Source organism: Equus asinus, chromosome 28, assembly GCF_041296235.1.
Source record: "Equus asinus isolate D_3611 breed Donkey chromosome 28, EquAss-T2T_v2, whole genome shotgun sequence".
Classification (NCBI taxonomy): Eukaryota; Metazoa; Chordata; class Mammalia; order Perissodactyla; family Equidae; genus Equus; species Equus asinus.
The window spans coordinates 36,887,794-36,913,077 of NC_091817.1; the positions used below are offsets into that span (position 1 = coordinate 36,887,794).

At 35.2% G+C, this 25,284-nt stretch overlaps 1 protein-coding gene across 1 annotated transcript in view; it reads left to right on the forward strand.

The window, feature by feature from the left end:
• Positions 1-25,284, forward strand: part of AP1G1 (adaptor related protein complex 1 subunit gamma 1) — a 71,804-nt gene that overhangs the window by 7,842 nt on the left and 38,678 nt on the right. Inside the window, exons 2-3 of the mRNA XM_014840800.3 lie at positions 13,066-13,269; positions 24,245-24,369. Of these exons, the coding sequence (XP_014696286.1) occupies positions 13,069-13,269; positions 24,245-24,369 (326 nt within the window). The 5' untranslated portion in view covers positions 13,066-13,068. The remainder of the gene's footprint in view (positions 1-13,065; positions 13,270-24,244; positions 24,370-25,284) is intronic.

A 25,284-nucleotide genomic window follows, 5' to 3' on the forward strand; every position in this document is an offset into this window, starting at 1 on the left:
AGTATATCACCTAGGGGTGATTCAGCCTAATCAAACTCAGTGATGTGTAAGTTAGAGTAACAATATTCTAATTGACAAGGGGCCATGCTTTCCTACTAAATTACCTATATCTACTTTCCAGGGCACCCTGTTCCTTGTATGGAAGTACTTGGGAAGCAAGGTACTTGAGAAGGCGATTAATAAGCAGAAAGTTGCATTGTGAACCTGAAACCAGAGCATAAAAAGTTGGATGGTCTTGAGTGTTTTGTCATTCTAGGCCATGGTGAAACCTGATGAGAGCGCTATCCCTGTCCCACAATGGTGTTTGCCTCTCCAGTGACCAAAATGCTTATCCTCAGATTTAATCTTTCTTATTCAAACAGTGACTGCTAACACTGGTCTCTCCTTTTCTTCACGCTGTAGAACATTTCCCTTCTATGAAGACATTTCTTCATACAGGGGAAAAAGATAGGCACTGCCTCCCTCTCCCTACCCTGCTTCTCCCAAAAGAAAGAAAACCACAAAAAACACAAGGACAGTGAAAAAACCCAGCTAAGTCGGATTAATAACAGCGGTATCTGTAAGGTATATTAGAAAGTAAAAGTCTGATTGAAGTATAATACTGTTGACCAGTCTGGTTTAAGCTTTCTTACTATTTTGGTTATTGTATTTTGCAAGTTGTAAATGCATTAAAGCAATTCAGATATACATATGACATAAAAATTTGAAGTAGGGGTTCTCTGTGGAGCATAATATAAAAATAGAGACCATATGGAGAATGTGAGAGAGAAAGCATGGTAGCTTCTTTTGGAGAGTTTTGCCTAATGTTAACTTAGGTCCCTTGAGCATTCTCAGCCATACTTAGAAATCTGTGACTAGATTTTACTCAGTAATCAGTGGCAAAGTTAATTGAAATCTAATTTCTTGAGTATTTTCTCATTGTTTAGCAAGAAAGACTTTAAGTACAGTTTTTTGTTGGATAGATGAGGTAATTTTAATATTGAAAAATTGCTTTTAATTTAGAATTTCTTTTTAAATTTAGAGCTCAGATACCTTTAGGTTTAAGGGAAGAAGGACCACATAGCAGCAGGAGCCCCAGCTTTTTCGTCATATGTTGTTAACTGTTGGCTGTCAGTAGCTCAGAGCTTACAGCCAGGTAGTGTAAGCTCAGAAGTAGGAAGAAAGTTAACCAAACAGGCTAGAATAGAGGGCTGAGTTGAGTCCTGATGCCTTTCCTGTAGCTGTTGGTGAGCAGCCATTGCACCTTTATTTTGTGTGCTTTGGAAAGAACAAGTACATTTTCTTTAGATAAGACACTTCTAGCATCTAGAATTCAGTAAATACAGTATTTATTGAGTTCCTGCTCTTTTAGGCAAGGGGAATACAAGGTTGAATAAGACAAACAAGGATCTGGCATTTAGGGAGCTTATACTTGAGTGGGAAAAAGAGGCATCTCAAAGAAAAAATGGTAATCATGGTCTGGGGATGGTATTGCTGTATGAGGAAAACGTTTATCCCTCAAAGGAATTTGTGGAGATTTTGGAAAATAACCATTTTCTGCATTTTGGGGATAAATTTTAGGAGAGTTGGAACATATGCAGTTATTGGTTTTTGTTCTGTAGTTTAAAAATTTGTTTCCTATAATAAACATTTATAATTTTGATCTCTCTTTGGGCATATAAAGTCTCCTAATTTAGTTTAAGCTCCCAAACCTAATTTTGTTTAACCACTTTGGATAGAAAGTTTTCAAAAATGAATTTCACATTTCCTTTTTTTCTCTAGATTTTTCATCATTATTTATCAAATAACCATTAATGAAATAGAAATACATTTATCTACAATCTCTGAACCTTAAAATGTCAGACTTTTAATTTTTCTGTGTTCCCTTTCTGTTATTGTCCTAATAAGTATTTTTACTTTTTATTATTCATTTTTAAAAAGAAAAAGAGGGACATTTTATTTTGAATAGTGTATAAGCCATGTGAATGTAAAACATAAGGACACTTCGGCATTGAATAAAACCGTTGAATACTCTTAGGACTTTAGGGGCAGTTGAATGCTTTTTGCTAGCACACTAAGTGGCCTCGGACTACTGTGCTGTGTGTGTCTTTACGATAAATGCTTTAATTTTGGATTTTTAAAAAAAATATATAAATTAAGGCAATTACTGTGGAAATCAAAGGCAAAGATTTACCTGTGATTTGATCTTTTCCTTTTTGATTAATCATTTAAAAAATTTTATAGGATAGAAATGTATAATGTAAGGGCACAAATTGTATTTTCTGAGTTATGGTAAGAATACAACATGAGATCTATCCTTTTGACAAATTTTCAATTGCGTAATACAATAGTGTTAACTATTCGCACAATGTTGTATAACAGATCTCTGGAATTTATTAATCTTGCTACTAGGTTTTTGAATGCTTGTTTCTGCAATATGTAGGTTTTGTTTGTGTTGCTGTTGCTTTCATTTCTTCCCTTGCTCTTAGGTGACATTTTAACTACCATCAGTGTCCTTTCCTAAAAACAACTTCTATTTCCTTGCTCCTACCCTCTTCTGTTTCCCTTCTAGTTTTCTAATTTGTTCTATTCTGGAACAGGCTGAATGAGAACATGCAAGTAGAGTAGATGTTTTAGTGTGTTGATTTGATATTCTCTATATTGGCTGCGTGAGATTATAAAAATGTATTTTGGATTCTCAGCTATGTTCTGTATAGCTGAGTCATTACTATATATTATATTCATATCTTATTTTTTAAAAAAGATAGAATTTGTTGTTATTTATGATAGGTATTTAACCTGTTGCGTTTTAAGGAATCTTGTGGTTTTGAGTATTTTGGAAAGCAAGTATAAACTTTCAAAAAACAAGGAAATCTATCAACATTGTAATAGAAGCCAAGTAGGTTATGTTTTCCAGATTATGTGGTCTGCAACATTCACTCCATAGCTATTAGATGTATTTGAATTTAATTTGTAATATGAAATATTTAAGACATGAAACCTATGGAGAATAATAATAAACATTCACTTACCCACTCCCTTATCTAAGAAATAAAGCGTCACCAATAGAGCCGGAGCCTCCTGGGTATCACCCTGTCCCTGAGCATATTCTCCTCCCTTCCAGGTCTGCCACTGTTGGCTTTGATCTTTATCCTTAATATGCATGTGCCTATTCTCTTACTGCATTTTTGTATCTCTAAAGAGTAGGTTCTTTTACGTGTTTTAAGCTTTTATAAATATTAATACTGCATATCTGCGACTTGTTTTTGCTCAAAATTAATTTATTCAAGGCTAGTTTGTATAGCCAACATTATGGCCAACATTTGTTTAGTGCTTACTATGTGCCTGGCACTGTGCTAAGTATTTAACATGTGTTCTCATTTAATTCTTGGAACAGTCTTTTAAGGTAGGTACTCTCCCCATTTTACAGATGAGGAAACTGAAGCTGTGAGAGGTTAAGCCATTACTCAAGGACACACAGCTAATAATAAGTAGTGGAATTGGAATTCAACCAAGGTAATTTTACTTCAGGGTCATCATTTTACACAATGATAAGGGTCATTGGATAAGGATAAGGGTCCCCAGTCCCTTATCTCAGTTCTGAAATCTCCAAAACACTGAAAACCAGGAGTTCTTCATGATTCTTTTGGTGTTAAAATCTGACCCGACCAGACATGAGGCTGTTTGAGGTATTTATTTCTCTCGTTTGGTGTGCATATTCATATGTGTTGCTGCAGAAGTATTGTTTGATAATGGAACTGCCATCCCAGACATGGTGGGCGAATTATGACATATAGTATCTACACAGTATTACCTTTCTAAAATTCAGAAAATTCTGAGTTCTGCCCTAAAGGTTTTGGATGAGAAATTGTGGACTGGTACTATGCTACAGATCTCTTTCTACATGAGATTTTGGAATTGTTGGGCTGATCCAGAAATCACGTAATTTCATAAAAGAACAAATTTCTAAATACATTGAATGTGTTTGGCCACGGCAAAATTTGTCTTACCATAAATATAATTTTCTGATCTGTCATTGATCAGCAGTTTCTTCTTCTTATTGTATGGCTGGAGTTGTAAAAATCTATTTTCCTCGCTTGTTTTTTTTTTTAATTGAGGTTCATAATTGTTTATAACCTCACTAGGCTTTTGAGTTCTTAAGGATAGAGGCTATGTCCTTGCCAGTGCCCAGCACCTATTACAATGCCTGGCATAGAGAAGGCTCAGCAAATATTTGTTGGATTAGCGATTGGCACTTTTTGGTATAATATGTTTCCCTATTACTTAGGTCATCTATGGGTTAGTGTGACTTACTGAATTGAACAAGGAGGAGAAGGAAGAGGTGCATGAAACTAACTTCTGATTCTGTATTTTTTACATTCTCTCTTCCCACTTTGAAATGAATTTAAATGATGCTTATGTTGATGTCATGTAGGATATTTTCTGTTTTATAACTGTAGTCTGATGGGACCTGAATTGTTTAAACTTTTTTTTTCATTTTCTTGAGTAAAGACCTTGATCCTGCTGCTTTCTGAATTCAAGATTCTGAAACTTAATGGCTGTATTTCAGTTAAGTATAGTGTATGATATGTTTGCTCCTTATTGAAGTTTGGTTTATTTTTCCCTTGTACAGGTCTGCTTGACAGCATTGATCTATGAAAGGACTACGTTTGATTTATAAAGAATCGTACTTTTAAAATTAACAAACTGAAAATACAATGATATGTAATGTGATCTTTAAATACTTGTTTTCATAGATTTTTAGAGTTAATTTCTGTGCCCTTATTTTTCAGTTGCTGGAACAAAGGCTTAGAGAGGTCAGATGACTTGCCTTAGGTTGCTTGGCTGACAGTGGTAGATGATTATTAGGATCTTTCTTTTATTGTTTTGGCTCTAATATTTCTTTTAAGTATGTTCTTTAGTGGAATTCTGTATTTCTATGATTTACAGGAACTTTGAGGAATATTTAATATGTTTTTAAGAGTAGTTACTTGATTTAAGAACTTTGACTTGCCATTCAAAATCTTTCTTCAAAATATAAAATCATAATCTCCAAGGTTTATTAATGTAAGAAAACTTGAGGAGGAGGCGGAGGGAGAGGCTAGCTTACTAGGCTCAGTTCCATACCCCGGTGGTTTTTCCTTCTGCTTGTAATTCTTTTACTTTAATTGCTGCTGCTTCCGGTGCATAGTTGCTGTGGTGTGCCTCCCTCCTTTCAGTGCTTTGTCCAAAATATAGACACAAATTTCTTGTTGTTTTCTTTTGCAGGATTGGAAATGGCTGGAATTTTTAGAGTAGACTCTCTTACGTATCTCTGGGAGAAATAAAGAGAAATACAAATTCCCGAAGATTTGTCATTGCCCCTCTTCACCTCTTTAAAGTCTTATCTTCTCCTTCAGTCTCGTTTCACCTGTGTAGAAGTCTAAAACGGATGTAGTTTTACAGGCGCCTTTTCTGACCTGCCCATGTTTGGAAGGCACCATCTTTCAACCTGCCACTCAGGAACTCCTTTCTAGATAACTCGACACCTTTATGGTTCAGATTAGTAGGGCCATTTTTAGTTCCCTGTCCCACATAGGTCCCATCCCTAGTTTATTGGCACCAAAAATGACTTCATTTTGCAGGTGAGAACTGCCTTCATCCATCCCTTAAATAAGGGTTTGGTGTTTTATTGATTGATTGATTGATTGATTGATTGATTTAGCCTTGAGCTAACTACTGCCAATCCTCCTCTTTTTGCTGAGGAAGACTGGCCCTGAGCTAACATCCATGCCCATCTTCCTCTACTTCATACATGGGACACCTACCACAGCATGGCTTTTGCCAAGTGGTGCCATGTCTGCACCTGGGATCTGAACTGGTGAACCCTGGGCCGCCAAGAAGCAGAACGTGCAAACTTAACACCTGCCCACTGGGCCGGCCCCCTATTTGTTTATTTATTTAAACATTGGCACCTAAGCTAACATCTGTTACCAATCTTCTTTTTTTTTTTCTTTCTTCCTCTTCTCTCCAGAGACCCCCAATACATAATTGTAGGTCTTTCTGGTTGTGCTGTGTGGGGTGCCGCCTCAGCATGGCTTGATGAGTGCTGCCATGTCTGTGCCCAGGATTCCAACCGGCAAAACCCTGGGCCTCCAAAGCTGAGCGTGCAAACTTAACCACTCGGCCAGGGGGTCGGCCCCTGGTGTTATCTTTTATAGGCTGAACAGTATGACCATATCTCAATACACTCATCACACACAACGTATTTTTCAAGATTTTACAAGATGTTTTGTTTCACTAATGGTTAAATATGCCTTTAAGTAGTTTGGAACAATTAGTAACTTTCTAGTCTACTTTATATCCCGGGTATATATTACTGTGACTGATCAAATAGATCTTAATTGTTTAATTGAAGGGCTTTTTTGTTTACTTTTAAAAAACTTTAACTTTTAAGTTAACATACAGTAAAATTGACTTTTTTGGGGTTGTATAGTTCTGTGAATTTTAACTTATGTATATAGATTTCTGTAATCATCACTACAATTAGGATACAGTTCTATTGTCTCAGAAAAACAACTTCATACTGTCCCTTTTTTGTACCAGCCTTAACCACTGACAGCTACTGATCTATTCTCCATCACTATAGTTTTGTCTTTTTGAGAATATCCTATGCATGGAATCATTCAATATGTAATCTTTTGAGAGAGTTTTCTTTCACTAGCATAATGCCTTAGAGCTTGTGTTATGGCTGTGTAGCAATAGGCTTTGTTCCTTTTTTACTGCTACGTAGTCTTCTATTTTATGGATTTTTCCACATCTTGTTTCCAGTTTCTGGCAATTATGAGCAGAGCTGCTCTAAATGTTCATGTATTGGTTTTTGTGTGAACAAGAGTTTTATTTCTCTAGGATAAATTCCTAGATGTGGGATTGCTGATTCATATGGAAAGCATATGTTTTAAGTTCATAAGAAACGGCCAAACTGTTTTCCAGAGTGGCAATACCATTTTGCATCCCCACCAGCAGTGTATGCGAGTTCCATTTGCTCTGCATCCTCACCAGCACTTGATATTTTAGCCATTCTTGTAGGTATATAGAGGTATCTTTTTCCGGTTTTAATTTGCATTTCCCTGATGCCTAATGTAGTTGAGCATCTTTTCAAATATGCTTGTTTATAACCTTTATACCTCTTTGGTGAAGTGTTTTAGTCTTTTACTCATTTTAAAAAATTTGGTTGGTTGGTTTTAACTGTTGCATTTTGAGAGTTCCTTTTATATTCTGGATACAAGTTCTTTGTTGGGTATGTGATTTACAAATGTCCCAGTCTGTAGCTTGTCTTTTCATTTTCTTAACAGTGTTCTTCATAGCATAAAAGTTTGTAATTTTTATGAAGTCCAGCTTTATCATTTTTTTCTTTTATGGGTTGTCTAATGTCCAAGAATTCTGCTTAACCTCAGGTCATGAAGGTTTTCTCCTATATCTTCTAAAAGTTTTATAATTGTATGTTTTACATTTGGATCTATGACCCATTTTGAGTTAATGTTTAAGGTGTGAGATTTAGGTCAGGGTTCAATTTTTTTGCGTATGAATGTCCAGTTGTGATGTGTATTGAGTTGTTCACAGTATTTCCTAATTATCCTTTAATGTTTGTGGCGATATCCCCTCTTTCATTCCTGATACTGGTAATTTGTATGGTTTCTCTTTTATCTTCTAGCCAAAGATCTATCAATTTTATTGGTCTTTTCAGAGAACCAGCTTTTGCTTTCATTGACTTGATCTATTGTTTTTCTGTTTTTAATTTCATTGATTTCTAATTTTTAATTTACTTTTTTCTACTTGTATACTTATTTTGCTCTTTTTCTAGCTTCTTAAAGTAGAAGCTTAGATTGTTAGTTTGAGATATTTCTTCGATACAGGCATTTAATGTTATCCATTTCTCAGTAAGCACTGCTTTAGTGTCTACCACAAATTTTGCTAAGTGTGTTTATGTTTTTGCTTAGTTCAGTACATTTACTAATTTCCCTTGATATTTCGTCTTTTACCCATGGATTATTTGGTAATGTATTGTTTAATTTGCAAGTACGTGGAGAGTTTTCTACTTAGCTTTCTGTTACTGATTTCTGGTTTAAAATTCCATTATGGTCAGAGACCATGCTTTATATGATTTCCATTCATTTAAATTATTAACTTTTTTTACTGACCCAGGACATGGTCTATCCTGGTGAATATTCTATATGCAATTGAGAAGAATGTGTATTCTCCTGTCGTTGGTTCCATTGTTCTATAAATGGTGAAGATGTTAGCACAGGTTGCCAAACTTAAAAAAGAAAATGAACTGATAAATGTTGATTAGATCCGGTTAATTGATGGCATTCAGGTCTTTTATATCCTTGCTAATACTCTATCCATAGTTCTATCATTTACGTAGGGGGCATTTTGAAGTCTTTATATTTGGTGGTTTATTTTTTTTCTTTCATATCTCTCGGTTTTTGCTTCGTGTATTTTTTAGCTCTTTTGTTAGGTATATTTGCCATTAGGATTGTTGTATTTTCTTTGTGAATTCACTCTCGTGTCAAGCAGTGGGAGGATAGAGAGTGATTTACTCCATGCTCTTAGGATCGCAGCTCCTCTGGTCAGAGAGAAGATTTCCTCTTCCCCAGTTTTTAGGTAGGTGCCTGCCTGGCTGTTACTGCCATTGCTTTTCTGTTACAGCCACCACCATTGCAGTATTGCCTACAGGCAGGGGTGGAGGAAGGAAAAAAACGGAAAGCCAAAAGAGAGAATTTCCTCCGTTGTCCTGTTCCTCCTCCTTGGACCTGGGAGGGTTTTTTTTTTTTTTTAAAGATTGGCAGCTGAGCTAACAACTGTTGCCAATGTTCTTTTTTTTTTCTTCTTCTTCTTCTCCCCAAAGCCCCCCAGTACATAGTTGTATATTCTCATCGTGAGTGCCTCTGGTTGTGCTATGAGGGACGCCGCCTCTGAATGGCCTAAGGAGTGGTGCCATGTCCGTGCCCGGGATCCAAACCGGCGAAACCCTGGGCCACCGCAGTGGAGCACACGAATTTAACCACTCGGCCACAGGGTCAGCCCCCAGGAGGGTTTTTCTTTAGGGCTCCTTATCTATTCCCAGTGAACACTTCTGGGCTTTGGGCTGCCCTTGGGTCCAGGCTGGGCACTACTGGAGGAAAAATGACAACCTCTTGCCTATTTGATGGAACTTCAAATTCTTTTGCTGTCTTTCTCCAGTCTGCTCACTGTCATTTACTTTTCAGAGTCCTCAGGTAGCTGTGACACACATTTTTGTCCAGGATCTATAATTGCATCCAGAGGGAGAGACAGGAGTCTTCCTGGAGTTTGTTTACTCCAGCTTCCCTGGAACCAGAACTTTTTGTTTAATTTTGATCTTAGAATGTATTCTGAAATATGCTGAATTCTTTACTGTGTGAATTAACTTTTATTGTTCATCCATGCCTATTAAGATTTTTTTTTCTGATATATAAAGAAATTAAGTTCTCACAGCTTAAAGAAAAAACTTGCTGCTTTTCTCTAAGCTAGAGGCAGCCTAGTATAGGAGGAAGAGTGCTGAATGGGGGAATCATGAGACATGAGTCAGGCTAGTAACTAATTCTGTAACCTTGTACAGGGTAGTTAACACTCTGGATCCTCAATTTCCTGCATAAAACCTAGTGACATATATTTCTGTGATTTTGTGGCTGATAGCTGAGAAATTGCTCCAGGTAACTTGTTTTTCTCTCAACTGGCGTAAACTTTTGTGATTTTCCCTGTTGAACTAGAAATTTTGGGATGAGATTTAGGCTTTTTCTAATAGTCTTTGTTTACTTTGTAGAATCATTGAAGTCTTCATAGAGAAAAGTTATTTTCTAGTAGAGTATTACCAATTGATCTTGAGTGATTTTAGTTGCCATAGACTTCTCTTGTTCCCCGCACACCAAGTTAGAGTTAATGGTGATGAGGATTCTTTTTGAAAGTACAATTGCTGGGCTTTGGACAGTCAAAAACTGATTTTATGTTTAGTTCTTAACCTCTGAGAGCTGTAATATCTTTATGCTTTTCTTAGTTATATTCCACTATGTTGATATTTTATATAGTATATTGGTTTTGCGTACTCCTAATGTTATTTTACCCTAAAGTGTGTGGTACTTATGGTTATTGTGAAAGAAATAGTTCCTTAGATAGATCTCTAATTTAAGTATTTGTTTTTTTATTATGAAAATGTTTAATGATTTAAATACCTTGTTTATTGATGCTTTTTGACTTTTAAAAAGCTTTTGATTATGAAAAATTTCTGATATACGTGAAAATGGAGAATAATATAATGTACCTTCATGTACTCATCATATACTGTCAGCAGTGATCAACATTTTGCCCACTTTGTTTCATGTTTTTTCCCCTTCCTCTCTTCTTTCTCAGTACATTTTTTCCCCTGGAGTATTTTAAAACAAATTCTAGCAATAATAAAATTTCATTTGTAAAATATATTCATTTTTTAAGTATTGGGAAGAACTCTAGCCTTGGAGTTCTAAGACCTGGTTCAGGTGCCACCTGTCACCTTTACTTTTGTGATCTTAAGCAAGTTGTATAGTTACTCTGAGACCAAGTTTCTTCATAGGCAAAGTGGGGATAATGATCTCTGCCCTTAATTCAGAATCCTCTAAGGAACAAATGAGATAATGAAGATAATGAATGTAAAAGTGCTTTGTAAACTTCAAACACTAGACCCTCAAGTATTTCTATTAAAAAGTAATAAAACAACGTTATGCAGGTAGCTTTATATAGTGTAGAGGACACAGTCTTCCTAGGAGGGCCAATATGAAGGAGGATATTAATACCTAGGGAACTTTTCTAAATTCCTAATGCACTATCCCTACCTTGAGGGTTGATGGCAAAGTGAACTGAGGGGAATGGGATATCCTCCTGGTATGCTGGATTAGATCATCATTGAGAATCATTGTTTTAAGGATTCTGCAGCCAATATGTTATTGAAGATGATTGTAGTGATATCTTTATCTAATTTTATCGTCATTTTTCTTAACATTATTGAGGTATAATATACATACAATAAAATGCACCTGTTTTAAATGTACAGCTCAATGAATTTTGAGAAGTGTATATACTCATCACAAACATTTCTGTCACCCCAGAAGGTTTCTTTGCATCTCAGTCAGTCCCCAATCCCTACCCTCAACCTCAGGCAGTTGTTGATCTCTTTGCCATCACTATGGATTAGACTTGTCTTCCCTAGAGTTGCATATAAGTGAAATCATACAATATGTACTCTCCTATGCCTGCTTCTTTTGCTCAGCAGAATATTTTTTTAGACTCTTCTATGTTGTGTATTGCTTCTGTTTTATTCTGAGAAGTGTTCCTTTGTATGGGTATACCATTATCATTCATTGTTTATGAACATTTGGGTTGTTTCCAGTTTTGGGCAATTATAAATGAAGCTTCTGTGAATATTTGTATATGAGTCTTGGTGAGAACGTATATTTTCATTTTTCTTGGGTAAATACTTGGCTAAAGACTGAGTGGATTTGTTGAATCATATGCTAAGTGTATATTTAACTATTTTCCAAGGTAGTTGAACCATTTTGCATTCCCACGAGCAGTCTATGAAAGTTCATTTGTTCTATATCATTGTCAGCACTTGGTATGCCAGTCTTTTTAATTTTAGGCATTCTAATGATGTGGAGTGGTATCTCATTATAGTTTTAATTTGCGTTTCCCTCCTGACTAGTGAGTTTAAGCATCTCTTCATGTGCTTGTGGCCATTCATATATCTTCTTTTGAGTAATGTCTATTCAGATCTTTTACCCATTTTTAAATGATTGTCTTATTATTGAGTTATAAAGTTATTTATATATTCCCAATACAATTCCATTGCAAGATAGGAATTGTCTTTTTTCTCTTTCTATGGCTTGCTTTATTTTCATAATGGCATCTTTTGGAGAGCAAAAGTTTAACATTTTTAAAAGTCCAATTTATTAATTTTTTCTTACATGTTTTGTGCTTGTTTTGTATGAAATCTCTGCTTAAGTTCCCAAAGATTTCTTCCTGTGTTTTCTCATGGATGATTTTTAGTTTTAGCTTATATATTTAGGTCTATGACCCATTTTGAGTTAATTTTTTTTTTTTGGTATATTGTTTGAGGTTAGGGTTCTAGGTTATATTTTTCCCCCCATATAAATATCCAGTTGTGCCAGCACCATTTGTCAAAAAACGACCCTTTCTCCTATTGAATAACCTTGGCCCCTTGTTGACAATCAGTTGAGTGTATTTGTGTGGATCTAGTCCTAAACTTTTCTATTTTGCTGTATTACTCTCTAAGTTTATCCTTAAATTCTGTTTCACACTGTTCTGATTACTGTAGCTTTGTAGTATTTCCTGAAATTAGGTAGTGCAAATTCTCCAACTTTGTTCTTTTTTTTCATAATCGTTTTGGCTGTTATAGGTCCATTATTTTTTTTCACTTTTAAAAAATATTCATGAGACTATGACACTAACAGTCTTATCCTCTAAGATTGATTTATTTTTTCCCTCATCCCTTTTTCAAAGAGTACCCGGTGTACTGAGATGATTACTGTTTCTTGGAAAAGTGTTTAAATCTGACGATTGGGCTTCTCTCCTAGTCTCTCATTTTGTTGAATTGAGCTTTGATTGTGATCATATTCAATATTCGTTTGATACTTTGTTGAGTTATGTTGAGTTTAACAACAACTGAAAAGAAAATATTTATCTTCTCTAGAGAAGGTTAGGCATAGGCCTTTATTACTTTAAGGAGTGAGTAAAGATTGAGGTTGAGTTAGTTCCTAACGTATTTTGATGTTAGTGATGGACTTTACATATTGGTGTATTCTATGTCTTATTTTGCTTAATTTGATGTTTAACATTTTTGTTTATATTCTTTCCAGAAATTTACTGAGTTTTGAGGAGTTTGTACGTAATAGCTTTGCTGAAGCTTTGTATCATTGGGCTTTTATTTAGCAAGTTTTGAATTCTTAAAAATTGGAAATTTATGTGGGAAGTTGTGTAAATGATTTTGGTAGTAAAAAATGTGAACATCTTTATTTAATGTCTTTCCATATCCAGAGGATGCCAGCCCCTATCAGATTGCGGGAGCTGATCCGGACCATCCGGACAGCCCGAACCCAAGCCGAAGAACGAGAAATGATCCAGAAAGAATGTGCTGCAATCCGATCATCTTTTAGAGAAGAAGACAATACATACCGGTGTCGGAATGTGGCAAAATTACTATATATGCACATGCTGGGCTACCCTGCTCACTTTGGACAGGTAGGCTGGGCTGAGACCACATCTAGCAAGGGTACTCTTATTTGAATAACAGTAGCTCAAAGACTGTCAGGGAGAACAGGATACTTTTGATAGCCTTGTAGTCTGATCATTGTGGAACTGAGGGTAGAATTGAGAGAGAAGGCTGCAGACCTGGAAAAGCATGCTATTGCCATCAATTGTCCTTTCTATTGGGAATCTCTCTTTATGTGGATTAGAGTATGTTTTGATGGTGGCAGCTACCTAACTTAAAGATTAGACAGTAGATTGTGGTTCTTCTGTCACAGGGCGTGGATTATAAGTAAGAAAACGTTTGCTAAATGTTTCCTTAATTATTTTCTCTGTGCACGATATTATAAGGATGAACATTCAGAACAGATATTTTTAAGTAAAAGCAGTTAGGTGGTTGCCAAGTGATGGCATTTAAGGATTTTGTCCTAATTACCTCATTCCTTGATTGCTACAACCACTGTGCCGCTGCCTCCTGATTCTCTCCCACACACAAATGTGTATTATTTGATATAGCCACTTTGGGCTTTGAGCATGATATGCTTGGTGTTAAGTACTTTCTTCTTTCCACATTTATACATGATGAGGGGGATTGAGTTGCAGATTGATTGGATGGGTTGTTTTTAAATTCTTATTAATGCTGTTAATTTTATTTCATTTAATTTAAGAATTGTATTATATGCTGAATAGTCTATGGAAAAGACTGCAAAATTAAAAGAAGGAATGTACAACACTAGGTAGTAGGAGGAAAATACCCACTCATATTTCCTTTATTCAAAGATAACTATTGTTAATGTTGGATATATTTAATTTATCAGGAAAGGTGGCCACCAGTATGTCTTCTGTTCAGCTCACTAACTTCAGTGGAAGGAGATTCCCCCACCCCTGAGTTAAAACAAAAAATTAATGAAATTGAATCTTACCAGACTAACTTGGGTTATTAGTTTTATGGTCATCTTGGGATTGGGAATGAGATCAGCCTCTCTAAAATACATGACTGAGAGTGGGAGAGCGTTAATTCCCCAAAGGAAAATTGAAGTGTTAATAATATCAGAGGAAAAGAGGATCAGATACTAGGTAGGCAAAAACAACAGCTGTCTCCTATGTATACACGTGTTATATGCTTTTACCACATCAAAATTGATCCAGGTGGTTACTGATGCAGTGCATAACATACTTAGTAAAAACCAAATAGGTGTTCTTATATTCTCATTGGTTGATTTTAGGTAGACACAGTAGGTTAGATTTACAGAAATCTGATGTGTTGGGCTATAAGGGGTAGTCAGGTGGGGAGAAGACTCTTAAACTCTCCACTCAGAGGTAACTGTTAACATCATGGAAACAGTAGTTTGACATACTCCCAAGGAGGTTCTTTAAGGACAAACTCTTGAATTTAAAATCATAGGATAGATTTAAGACTTTGGTGATTTTTAATTTTGTAAAAGAGCTCTCTATATATTTCTAAGATTTCATTTCTATAACATTTTTAAATAAAATATACTTTCCAGGTCTGTCTAGGTGGCATTTTTTTGGGTGTTTGGCAACTATTTGATAAAATATTTAATTCTTAGGTGGAAGTGTTAATACTCAAGGAAATTGTACTAAAATATTGGTATAAAAATATTTTTATGAGTGGGAATAGGAAATCATAATTCTAAGTCCCTTTTTCTGTTTCCTCTATTTCAATCAGTCATGGCCCTGTCCATATCAGTAATTTGGTACCCTGCGCATTGGAGTTCCCTTTGTAATGTACCCGTAAAAAAGTTAATATCTAATTCTCTCATCTGCCTGTATGAATCACAGTGCCTTTTTCATTTAATTATGTGTAAAAACTGGCCACTCTTTAATTGCATTTTATTTGTTAGACCTGTGCTGTTCATTATGATAGCCTTAGCTGTGTAGCCATTGGTCTCTTGAAATGTGGCTAGTTCAACTGAGGGGAATATTAAAGGAAAATAAAGTTTTGGGGAGTACTTGATGCAGTTATTGGAAAACTCTTGAGTATGTTTTAGACAACTTGGGTATGTGAATCTATCAATTGTAAATTCTATGAAATCTAAATACAGTTCAAATATTTCTGATGGATATGTAGTGTACAAATTATGTGCTGTAAGTGTAAAATACATACTGTGTTTAGAAGCCTTAGTGCAAAAGAAAGATGTAAAATAGCTAATAATTCTTATGTTGATTATATGTTGAAATGATTATATTTTAGATATATTGGGTTAAATAAAATATATTATTAAAACTAATTTCACCTGTTTCTTTTTACTTTTTATTGCAGTATCTAGCATGATGCTGTCCAATAGAAATAAAATATGAGCCAGATGTGTAATTTAAAAATTTCTAGTAGCCACATTGAAAAAGTCTTATGTAAATTTTACAGTAAAACCCATGAGGTGGTAATATCCTCAAGTTACAGATGAAGAAACTGAACTTCAGAGTCTAAGTGACTTGTTTAAATTCACACAGCTAGTAAATATTAGGGAGAGGATTAGAACTCAACCTTGTATCACTTCAAAACCTATTCATTCTTTGGGTTTAGTTTAAATCTATAAATAGCTATTTGCATTAAATTTATTAACTATTTTATTTAATTACTTTAACCTTGCCTTGCACAAAGGATTTGAAATGGCTTATGTTACCAGCATCTATTTAAAAGAGAAAAAGAATAGTAGAAAGTAAGAGCTGGGAGAAGGAAGAATTCAGAACACAAGGCCAGTGTTGTTGTGGTTAGTGAGACAGCTAAGACAAGAAAAAAAACATTCAGTTATGTGGGTGTAATTACCAGAATTTAAGAGCACAACTGCAGGAACCAGACTGCCTGCATGTGAATTCTGGCTTTGTTACTTTACTGTCTGTGTGGTTTTGAGCAAGATCCTTAACCTTTCTTGTCTGTAAAATGAGGACAATCCTAATGCTACTTTGTAGGGTTATTATGAAGATTAAGTAAATTAATAAATGTTAAACGTTCATGTTTGGTGCATAACAAACCCTCAAATATTACCGACTATACCATTTCCTCAAGGACAGCAAACAAAAATTTTTGAAAAAGCACAGAATTTTGAAAGAGATGTTTTTATGTGGGTCTTTTGTCCAGGAGTCTGTTAGTAATGTAAGAGACAAGTATCCTCAATGTTGTTAAAACAAAAGCAGTGATAGATTTCCTATAGGGTTGTAACCTTTCACATGTCTGGCTTAAACACAGCCCAGAAATAAAGTGGAGTATCTAAAGAAGTGGGTAGATTGCAGGAGTAGAAAATGGTGGCTTGGGGGCCACCTTCTTTCACAGATGTGTTTTTTTCTTGCAAATATTTAAAATAGTTTTTTCTTTTTATAAAGATTTTATTTTTTTCCTTTTTCTCCCCAAAGCCCCCCAGTACATAGTTGTATATTCTTTGTTGTGGGTCCTTCTAGTTGTGGCCTGTGGGACGCTGCCTTAGCGTGGTTTGATGAGCAGTGCCATGTCTGCGCCCAGGATTCGAACCAACGAAACACTGGGCCGCCTGCAGCGGAGCGTGCGAACTTAACCACTCGGCCACGGGGCCAGCCCCTTAAAATTGTTTTTAATTTGCTGCTAACATATAAAAACCAAGGAACATCTCGTAGAAATCTGCATTTCTAATTTCTCTTAGAAAATCAAAGAATTTGACAACACTGGATTCACATTTTCACATGACAGTAATAGGCTAGTGACCGCCTCCAGGCTGGGCATGCATTCTCTTGTTTTTTTCCCAGTTCCAACCTGGCCTGCTGTACCCAATTACCTGGCTCCAATAGTCTTCCCTTCCCTCAGTATAGTATAGCACCCCCCTTCCTTAGGTTCTCTAGTTTTACAATGTTGTCCATAAGGTCTTACACATCTTTGGTGAAATTTATTCATAGGGCTCCTTGGAGCTCTTGTTCCTATTGCAAATAGCATTCTTAAAAATTTTTAATAATTATTTTGTAGCGTTATAGAAATATAATTGATTTTTATATATTTGTCTCCCTAGCAACATTATTGAACTTGGTTCTAAAAGTCCCTGTAGACTTCGTTGTTTCTGTGTTGTCAATACTATTGTCTGCAGATAACGGCAGTTTCCTCCCTTTTCCATTCTTAAATATTTTCTTTTTTCTTATTTCCTTACTACACTGTATGTGTGGTACAATATTGAAAAGAAGCAGCGATAGTAGGCATCCTTATCTTGAGCACCCTTCAGCCCAGATTGTGGTCTTCAAATACCAGTTTACTCTGATAGGGCCAGGGACCATTGGAAAAATGGCTCGTCCCAAATCTGGGGCGGGAAATGTACAAAATAAGCTTGTACTGTCTTTCTGTGCCAGAAAGCAAGAAAGACTACAGAGGTAATGTTAAAAGGATTTAGTAGCCACCAAAGAGGCTGTCATGCCCCAAAATGAGAAAATATGATCATTAATAAGAATAATAATTGTAATTGAAACATACTGAGTTTCTATTGGTGAGTTCATAATAATTTTTAGAAATTTTAAAAACTCCATTGGTTATCTTTGAAGGATACCAGGAAACAGACTCATTATTTTGAGAACTAGTAAATAAAAGGAAAGAAATAAACAATTATTCTGCATTTCCTTACCAGCAGTTCCTTCTGAAGGAATTGTTGGTAAGTTCTTTCTGAAGGAACTATTCATAACCCAATGGTGTACATACAGAAGTTACTCCTTAGGGGGATAGCCTAGCTAAGAAATTAAGAAGGAATGAAAAAATTACAGTATTACCATTTTGCAGCCCCTGATGATCATCAGTGCTGCTAATGTCACAAAAGAGAGACAATCACCAGAAATAATTATAAGCCTCTTGATGAAAGTTCATATCACCACCTTTGAAGTATATTTGCTAAATGAAAACAAAAACTGAAAAACCTGAATCTGATCAAGGCTCCCTGTTTGTTCAAAAAGAGACATTTATAAGAGTGTTCAATGCAGCATTGTTTCTAAGAGGAAAACGTTGGAAACAATTGTGCTCACAAAAAGAGTAGGTAAGTTGTGATATATTCACAAGTGGGGTACTATAGAGCAATGAATGTGACTGATTTAGAGGCTTCTTGTCTGGAAATGAGTAATACTCAAAAGATGTTGAGTGAAAGAGTAGGAATATGGTATGATACATATATAAAGTTTAAAACATTCAAAAGCAATGGTTTCTACGTGTGTAGTAAGGACATAGGGCGTGGCAGTGATGAACAGTGGTTTTAAGTTTTGGTTACTCCTGGTATTGAGGCAGAGTATGGAGAAGGCTTCAGTTGAGTTTGTAATATTAAAAAATTTTAAATAAAATAAATGGGGTAAAATGTTAAGATTTGATAAAGCTGGTTGGTGGGTCAATAAGTGTTATGTGACCTTTTGTGTGTTTTTGAATGAAATATTTCATAATAAATTTTCTCAAGACAAAAAAATGGGATGCAGTAGGAATGTTAGTGTTTTGTGGGTTGTTTTTTTCCTTATGCCAGAAGAATGAAAAAACAGGCTCTGGTCTGTATAGATTTTATGTTGCTAGGCTACGTACTGATAAAGCAGTTACAAGCTTGTTGTTCAAAAATGTGTGACTGTGTGTGTATAAATTAGAAAGTTATTTCGGAATATTAAAATGAAATAAAGGTAACTTTTAAAAAGACCTAACCAATCAGTTGCAGATCCATTCATGTTTACAAAATTTTTATTGCATCTTTTCATCAAGGTGATTGTTCACATCATAAAGCTCAAATGTTAAATTTAAAAGTAAATGTATGTGTGCATTTGACCTTGTGGGAAATTGTTCTACAAGCTAACAAAATGGGTGCAGCTTTTTTCTGAAGGGCAACCAGATTAAATGTTGATAAAAGACTAGTTGTACTTGCTTCAGAATAATGTAACGAGCCAGAAACCTAATAAAGTTGTCTTTTTAAAATTACTTTGAAATTCAAAGAAAATTGGAACAATTGTCATCTAGAAAAAGTTTATAAAATTTAATTGTCAAGCTCTACCTAAAATATACTCCATCAGAATATCCTGGGGATGACCTATATTTTTCAAAAATCTCCCAGATGATTTTGAGCAGTCAGATTTGGGAACCACTTCTTAAGCCACTGACTGTGTTTTTTCCAAAGGGGGCTGATAACTTCAGTCTCTTAGGCTTGTTACTTGTGGCTTCTTGGAATGCTGCTGCTGAGAATTCTTTAGGCCACTTGAAGGATCAGCTGGAGAGAATTACTGTTTGCCTTGAAAGCAGAGAGTAGAGGACAACTGTTAATGGTCTTCCATGATGTGGCTCAGTTACTTTAGCCATGAGGAAACTGAGGCCCAGGATGTTGAAATAACTTGCTTAGGTCTCTTAGCTAGAAGTAGGGTTGGAGAGGCATGGTTTCTTTCTATTCCACTATGTATTATGTGAAGAGATAGGAACCTTGCTCTGATGTTTTCTTAGTGTTTCTGATCTGAATTGGGTGCCCTTCCTAACTTGTTTTCACAGTAGCTTGTGCATAACTGTCAGAGTATATATAACATACTTTGTGATATATGTCCAAATGTTGGTTTTGTTTTATGTGCCCTTCTAATTATATCAGTGAGAATGTCTAGCACACTGGTTTGTACCCAGCAGGAGTTTACTAAATTAAAGCAAAACCACGTGGGGCCGGCTCCGTGGCTGAGTGGTTAAGTTCATGCGCTCTGCTGCGGCGGCCCAGGGTTCGGATCCTGGGCACGGACATGGCACCGCTCATCAGGCCATGTTGAGGTGGCATCCCACATCACACAACTGCAACTAAGATATACAACTATGTACCAGGGGGGTTTGGGAAATAAAGCAGAAAAAAGAAAAAAAGATTGGCAACAGTTGTTAGCCCAGGTGCCAATCCTTAAAAAAAAATAAAATAAATCAAAACCACGTGTCTCAAAACAGTTGGAAAGTAAATATAAAAAATCAGTGAGTGGCAAAGATTTACCACAATCAGCCCTTTCAGATGGAAGATTGGGGGAGACAGAGAAGGTTGCTATGGAAAAGCAAGTATGTTAAGAGTGTTGTTGACAAGCGAGAAATTTATAGTAGGTGAAGAATATGAAATAACTTTATCAGCGGAAAAAAGCACAACCATTGTGGGGATTAGAGATAAGGAATGAACATATTTCTTAAGTTCCTACAGCATCACAGGTATAATAGAATAGCACAGTAATTGTTCATTATGAAGTTATCTAAAAAAAGGCTGATTGTTTCCATCTACTGAGTTAGATTTTCGTAAGATCCCTGCCTTAAATTTTCAAAGTCTTTTTCATAAAATTCGAAGACTTAATTTTTTTTATTTTTTGGAATACATGTTGTTCAACTTTGGAGGGGGAACAAATGGTTTTCCTAAATTATTTTTTCCTTTTCAATAAGTTGTCTAACAGCAAATTAAGGTATAAGTTCCCATTATCCTACAATTTTTTATTTTTTCTCCTAGTCCAATATTATTTATCTTTGGAATAGATAATGACAATTCATTGATGCAAAATCTAAAAGATACAAAAGGATATATGATGAAAAAACTGTTCTCTGTTCTCTTCTAGTCACTTAGCTTCTCTGCTTGTAGGCAGCTAGGGGTATCAGTTTCTTGGCTATCTTTCTAGAGGTATTTTATACATCACTAGGCAATGGAAATATATATTCTCACTCCCTCCCCTTTAAAATATATAACATGCTGTTTGTACTGTCCATTTATTAATCTATCTTGAAGATTAGACCATATCAATATATAAAGAGCTTCCTTTTTTTTTTAGCTTTTTTGACATGCTCATAGTAGTCTGTCCAGCACAGTATTTCGTTATATGTGTGAATCATAATTTATTAAACTAATGCCTTATTAATGGACATTATTTCCAGTCTTACTGTTTAAAATAATACTATAGTTGAATAATATCCATTATTTTGCATGTGTGAATATAAATGTGGTATAAGTTCCTACAAATAGATTGTTGAGTCAAGAGGTATGTGTATTTGTAATTTAGCAAGGCAAGATCTTTCTTGCTACAGCTTGTTTATACTTCCATCACTGATGTCCTCACACTGTTAAACTATTTTTTTATCTTTGCTATTGGATTAAAAAGTAGTATCTCAGTATAGTTTTGAGTTGCATTTCTTTTTCTTTTCTAATAACTTCATTGAGGCATATTTTGTATATCATATAATTCATCTTTTCAAGTGTACAGTTCAATGATTTTTTTAGTAAATTTAGCTAGTTGGATTTGCATTTGTTTTATGAGGAGATTGAACTCCGTATGTCTGAATTACTTTTGTTTTCTTTGAACTGTCCGTTTTCTTTGTCCATTTTTATATTGGCTTGTTGGTCTTTTCAGAAATCAATTTGTAGGATCCTGTTATATAGGATTTCATATCTGAAATGAATTGCAAATATTTTTTTCCAAGTTTGTCATTTGTCTTTTGCCTTTGCTCACAGAGTTTGGAGTAAAAGCAAAAGTTTTTTGTTCTCTGTAGTAGTGTAAATCTAAAAGCTGGACTGTTTACCATGGTCGTAAAGCATATGCTAGATTTGTGGATTATGAATGTTTCAGATAGCATGTTCAGGTAGCTTTAAGTGAGGAGGAGTAGTACAGGATGGATTTGAGGTTGTTACCTAAGGGGTGGATGCATTTAATTGATTACTATTTTTCTTTTGTTCTGTAATTCATCCAAGTGTTGAGTTGTGTTTTAGCTATTGCTGCTCAAAAATGGATGCCCTCCCTTCACATTTACCCACACCCTATTGTACTCCCCTCCATCCTTTTTCTTTTTTAATATTTGAAAACTTTGATAACATTCTGAAAGGTGAAACATGGTACCTTCTCAGCACTATTGCTGGCCACCACACCTAAGCGTGAAATGTGATGAGAGTTAATCCTTCGTTGAAGGATGTATTTCAGATGCCCTTTCCAGTCATATAATCTTATATTTACCCCTCAAATTTGTCACCTTCAAAAATAAAATGCTTATTTTTGAAGCAGAGTCACTGTACAAATGAGGAATATTAAAAAGAATTAGTTTAGTGTTTGACCCTTTAAAGTTTAGTTTTTCTTTTTGCTGCTTAGTTTTTAGGTGAGTTTTAAAAAGCAATAAATTGTACTCACTGGTCACTGATGACTTGTAGTGTGACTATCATAAAACTTGGTCCTAAAAAATAACAAGTAATATTAATGCCTAAGAATATGTCCTTCTCATTAGTTCATCTTAATAAAACGTTTTTGGGTAATTTATTTGTATAATGCCTGGTGTTTGCCAGAGGCGTGATTCAATAAGGATGATGAAAATTCAGTGATTCTTGGTTCCTGGAACGTTTTCTTTCACTGCTAAGATATTTGTAGAATTATTAAATGGGAAGATTTAAAAACCTTCCGTTTAAAACAGTAAGATTTTTAAAATAACATTTTGGCTCTTGGTTTTCTCATTCACCTTAGCAGTAATTTTTCTGCTGACCTTGGAAAAATGACTTGCATCATCTTGTATTTCAGAACTTTTTTAGATTTAAATTGATTGTATAGTGGGAAGGGGAGAGATGTTACATAATCTTTGTCAATCTCCGAAGGCATTTCAGTTTTCCTTTAGGATCCTGATTACTCTCCCTTGGAGGCATCTTTGACTTGCTCATGATAATATAGTTATTTCACTACCTTTGGGTGTTTTTAATGCAGGTACATTGAGAAAGCAATTTTTTTCTTTTTGAGGAAGATTAGCCCTGAGTTAACATCTGCCGCCAATCCTCCTCATTTTGCTGAGGAAGATTGGTGCTGAGCTAACATCCATGCCCATCTACTTTATATGTGGGATGCCTGCCACAGCGTGGTTTGATAAGCGGTGCGTAGGTCTGTGCCCGGGATCTGAACCAGTGACCCCCTGGCCACTGAAGCATAGCACGGGAACTTAACCACTATGCCACCAAGCTGTCCTAAGAGAGCAGTTTTTAAATAGCTTGAAACAATTTTATTTGTAAATTCTTTTACTTTCCTCAATTTCACTTTTGAACTTACTAAACAAATTTTTATGGAAAGTAATCTGACATGATCTTAGATTCCTGTGTCCACAGGTCTGCATTTGAGCCCCTTTCCTTGGGATGCAGTGATTCTAAATGGGAGTATGGTTTGAAAAACCCTTCTAGAGAGTCTAACTTGTGTACACCTTTTGAAAACCACTGCTCTGGAGGACATGTTTGGCCTTTTCCATGTTTGTTGAGATGGAATGATAAAGTATATCAAAGTGATTGTGATGTTCAAAAAAAGGCTAAGTAGAGAGACAAATTATTTAACTGCAGTGATTCTTAAGGTCTTAGGTTTCTTAACAATTATGTAAAGAAAAATCACATAAAACATTTTAGGTTAATTCCACTACTGAGTTTTCCTCTGGCTTTTTTTTTTCCTTCTATGTTTGGTTCTTAAACCCTCACCTCTTCCATACTACTTGGTTCAAGCCCGAAATATAGCACTTTCCACATTATACTAAAGTTAGTCAGTCTCTCTTCTACAATTGTGCGTTCCTGATGTTTAGCATAGTGTTTGGCACTTGGGTGTATTTCTAGGTATTGAATTTTTTGATATTCAAAATAGGAACCAGACCTTAAATACATACATGAGTTAGGTGCTCACTTAATATATTTGTTATTTAATATTTAGTATAACCTAGGGATTAAGTTAGGAGTTAGGGTTATTAATATCTTATTATAGTACTTTACTAGTTTGTGTGGATCTGTAGAACTAAGTTAAACTTCACAGACTTGGATGACAGATTTCATAGGACCTTGACAAGATGATCTATTCCAGAACTTGACTATTATTATCATGATATCCAAAGATCTTAAATCTTTGCCTTTTAGCTAGGTAGTTTGATGATACGGTTAGATCTGTTTACTTTAGTCACCCATTGACTCTTGAGTTAAAGACATTGCTTTTCTAGATTTTGGTAGCAATTTCTTAATTTCTTTTTTCTCCCCTTTTTCCTTTTTTTTATTTTCAGTTGGAGTGCCTCAAGCTTATCGCCTCTCAGAAATTCACAGACAAACGCATTGGCTATTTAGGGGCAATGCTGCTGTTAGACGAAAGACAAGATGTCCATCTTCTCATGACCAACTGTATCAAGAAGTAAGTCTTACCTTCCTTCTAATAACTACTTTGCTCTATTAGGTATTTTTTGTGATATCAAGAACTTATGTTCCCTGATTTTATATTTACTGTCTAGAATACATGTGAATTGCTTTTGGTTCTGTAGCTTATATGTAAAGAGGCTAAGCAGAGGATTAAAACTTTTGTAGGAGATAATTTAATGAAGGTACTGCTGTACATCTTCAGGCATAGGGACACAATTTAGCAATGAAATAAGCATTTGGGCCTTAGAGAATAGAAAAAGCATTGGTAAATCTGAGCTTTCTTATCTTATATTTCTGGGACTTTGAATACCACGAGTAACGAAACTTTACATTTATTAAAGAATTGCCAGGGTATATTCTGAGTAAGTATCACTCAAGGGTAATAAGAGAGATCCTGCTTGCCAGCGAGCTAATCCAAGATTTCAGTTGCATGGAATTAAATTTAGCCCTGTGAATTTTTGTGTGTAAGTCTTTTTTATCTTTGATGGCTGCTTAACTGATTTACTAGTCCAGTCATTTTTGATTAACTTACAAACCAAGGCATGCTTGCTGTATGGAGAAATTAGAAGGCTTGAGCAGGGACTCAGCAGGTCTTCCCAGTATCTCTCTTATAATAAATTTCTGGTAGAAAGTTATGGAAGTTTTCATGGCCTTGTTGGTTAAAGGTACGTTTTGATTTGTTTCAGTTTGATTTTGGTTTGTCTGTCAGTTTAATATCCTTTTTTAGATTGCTCTTCATTTTCAGTATTTGTATGTTTGACAGAAAGTAGAAGCAGGAAGATATAGGTAATAAATTTGTAGACATTGAACTCTTATACTTACCTGTGGTAAATAGTTCTCTATTTTAAAATTTCTCAATGGATAATGGAAAATTTCAAAAGAAAGTTATGGTTTGGTTGTAAATATAGCA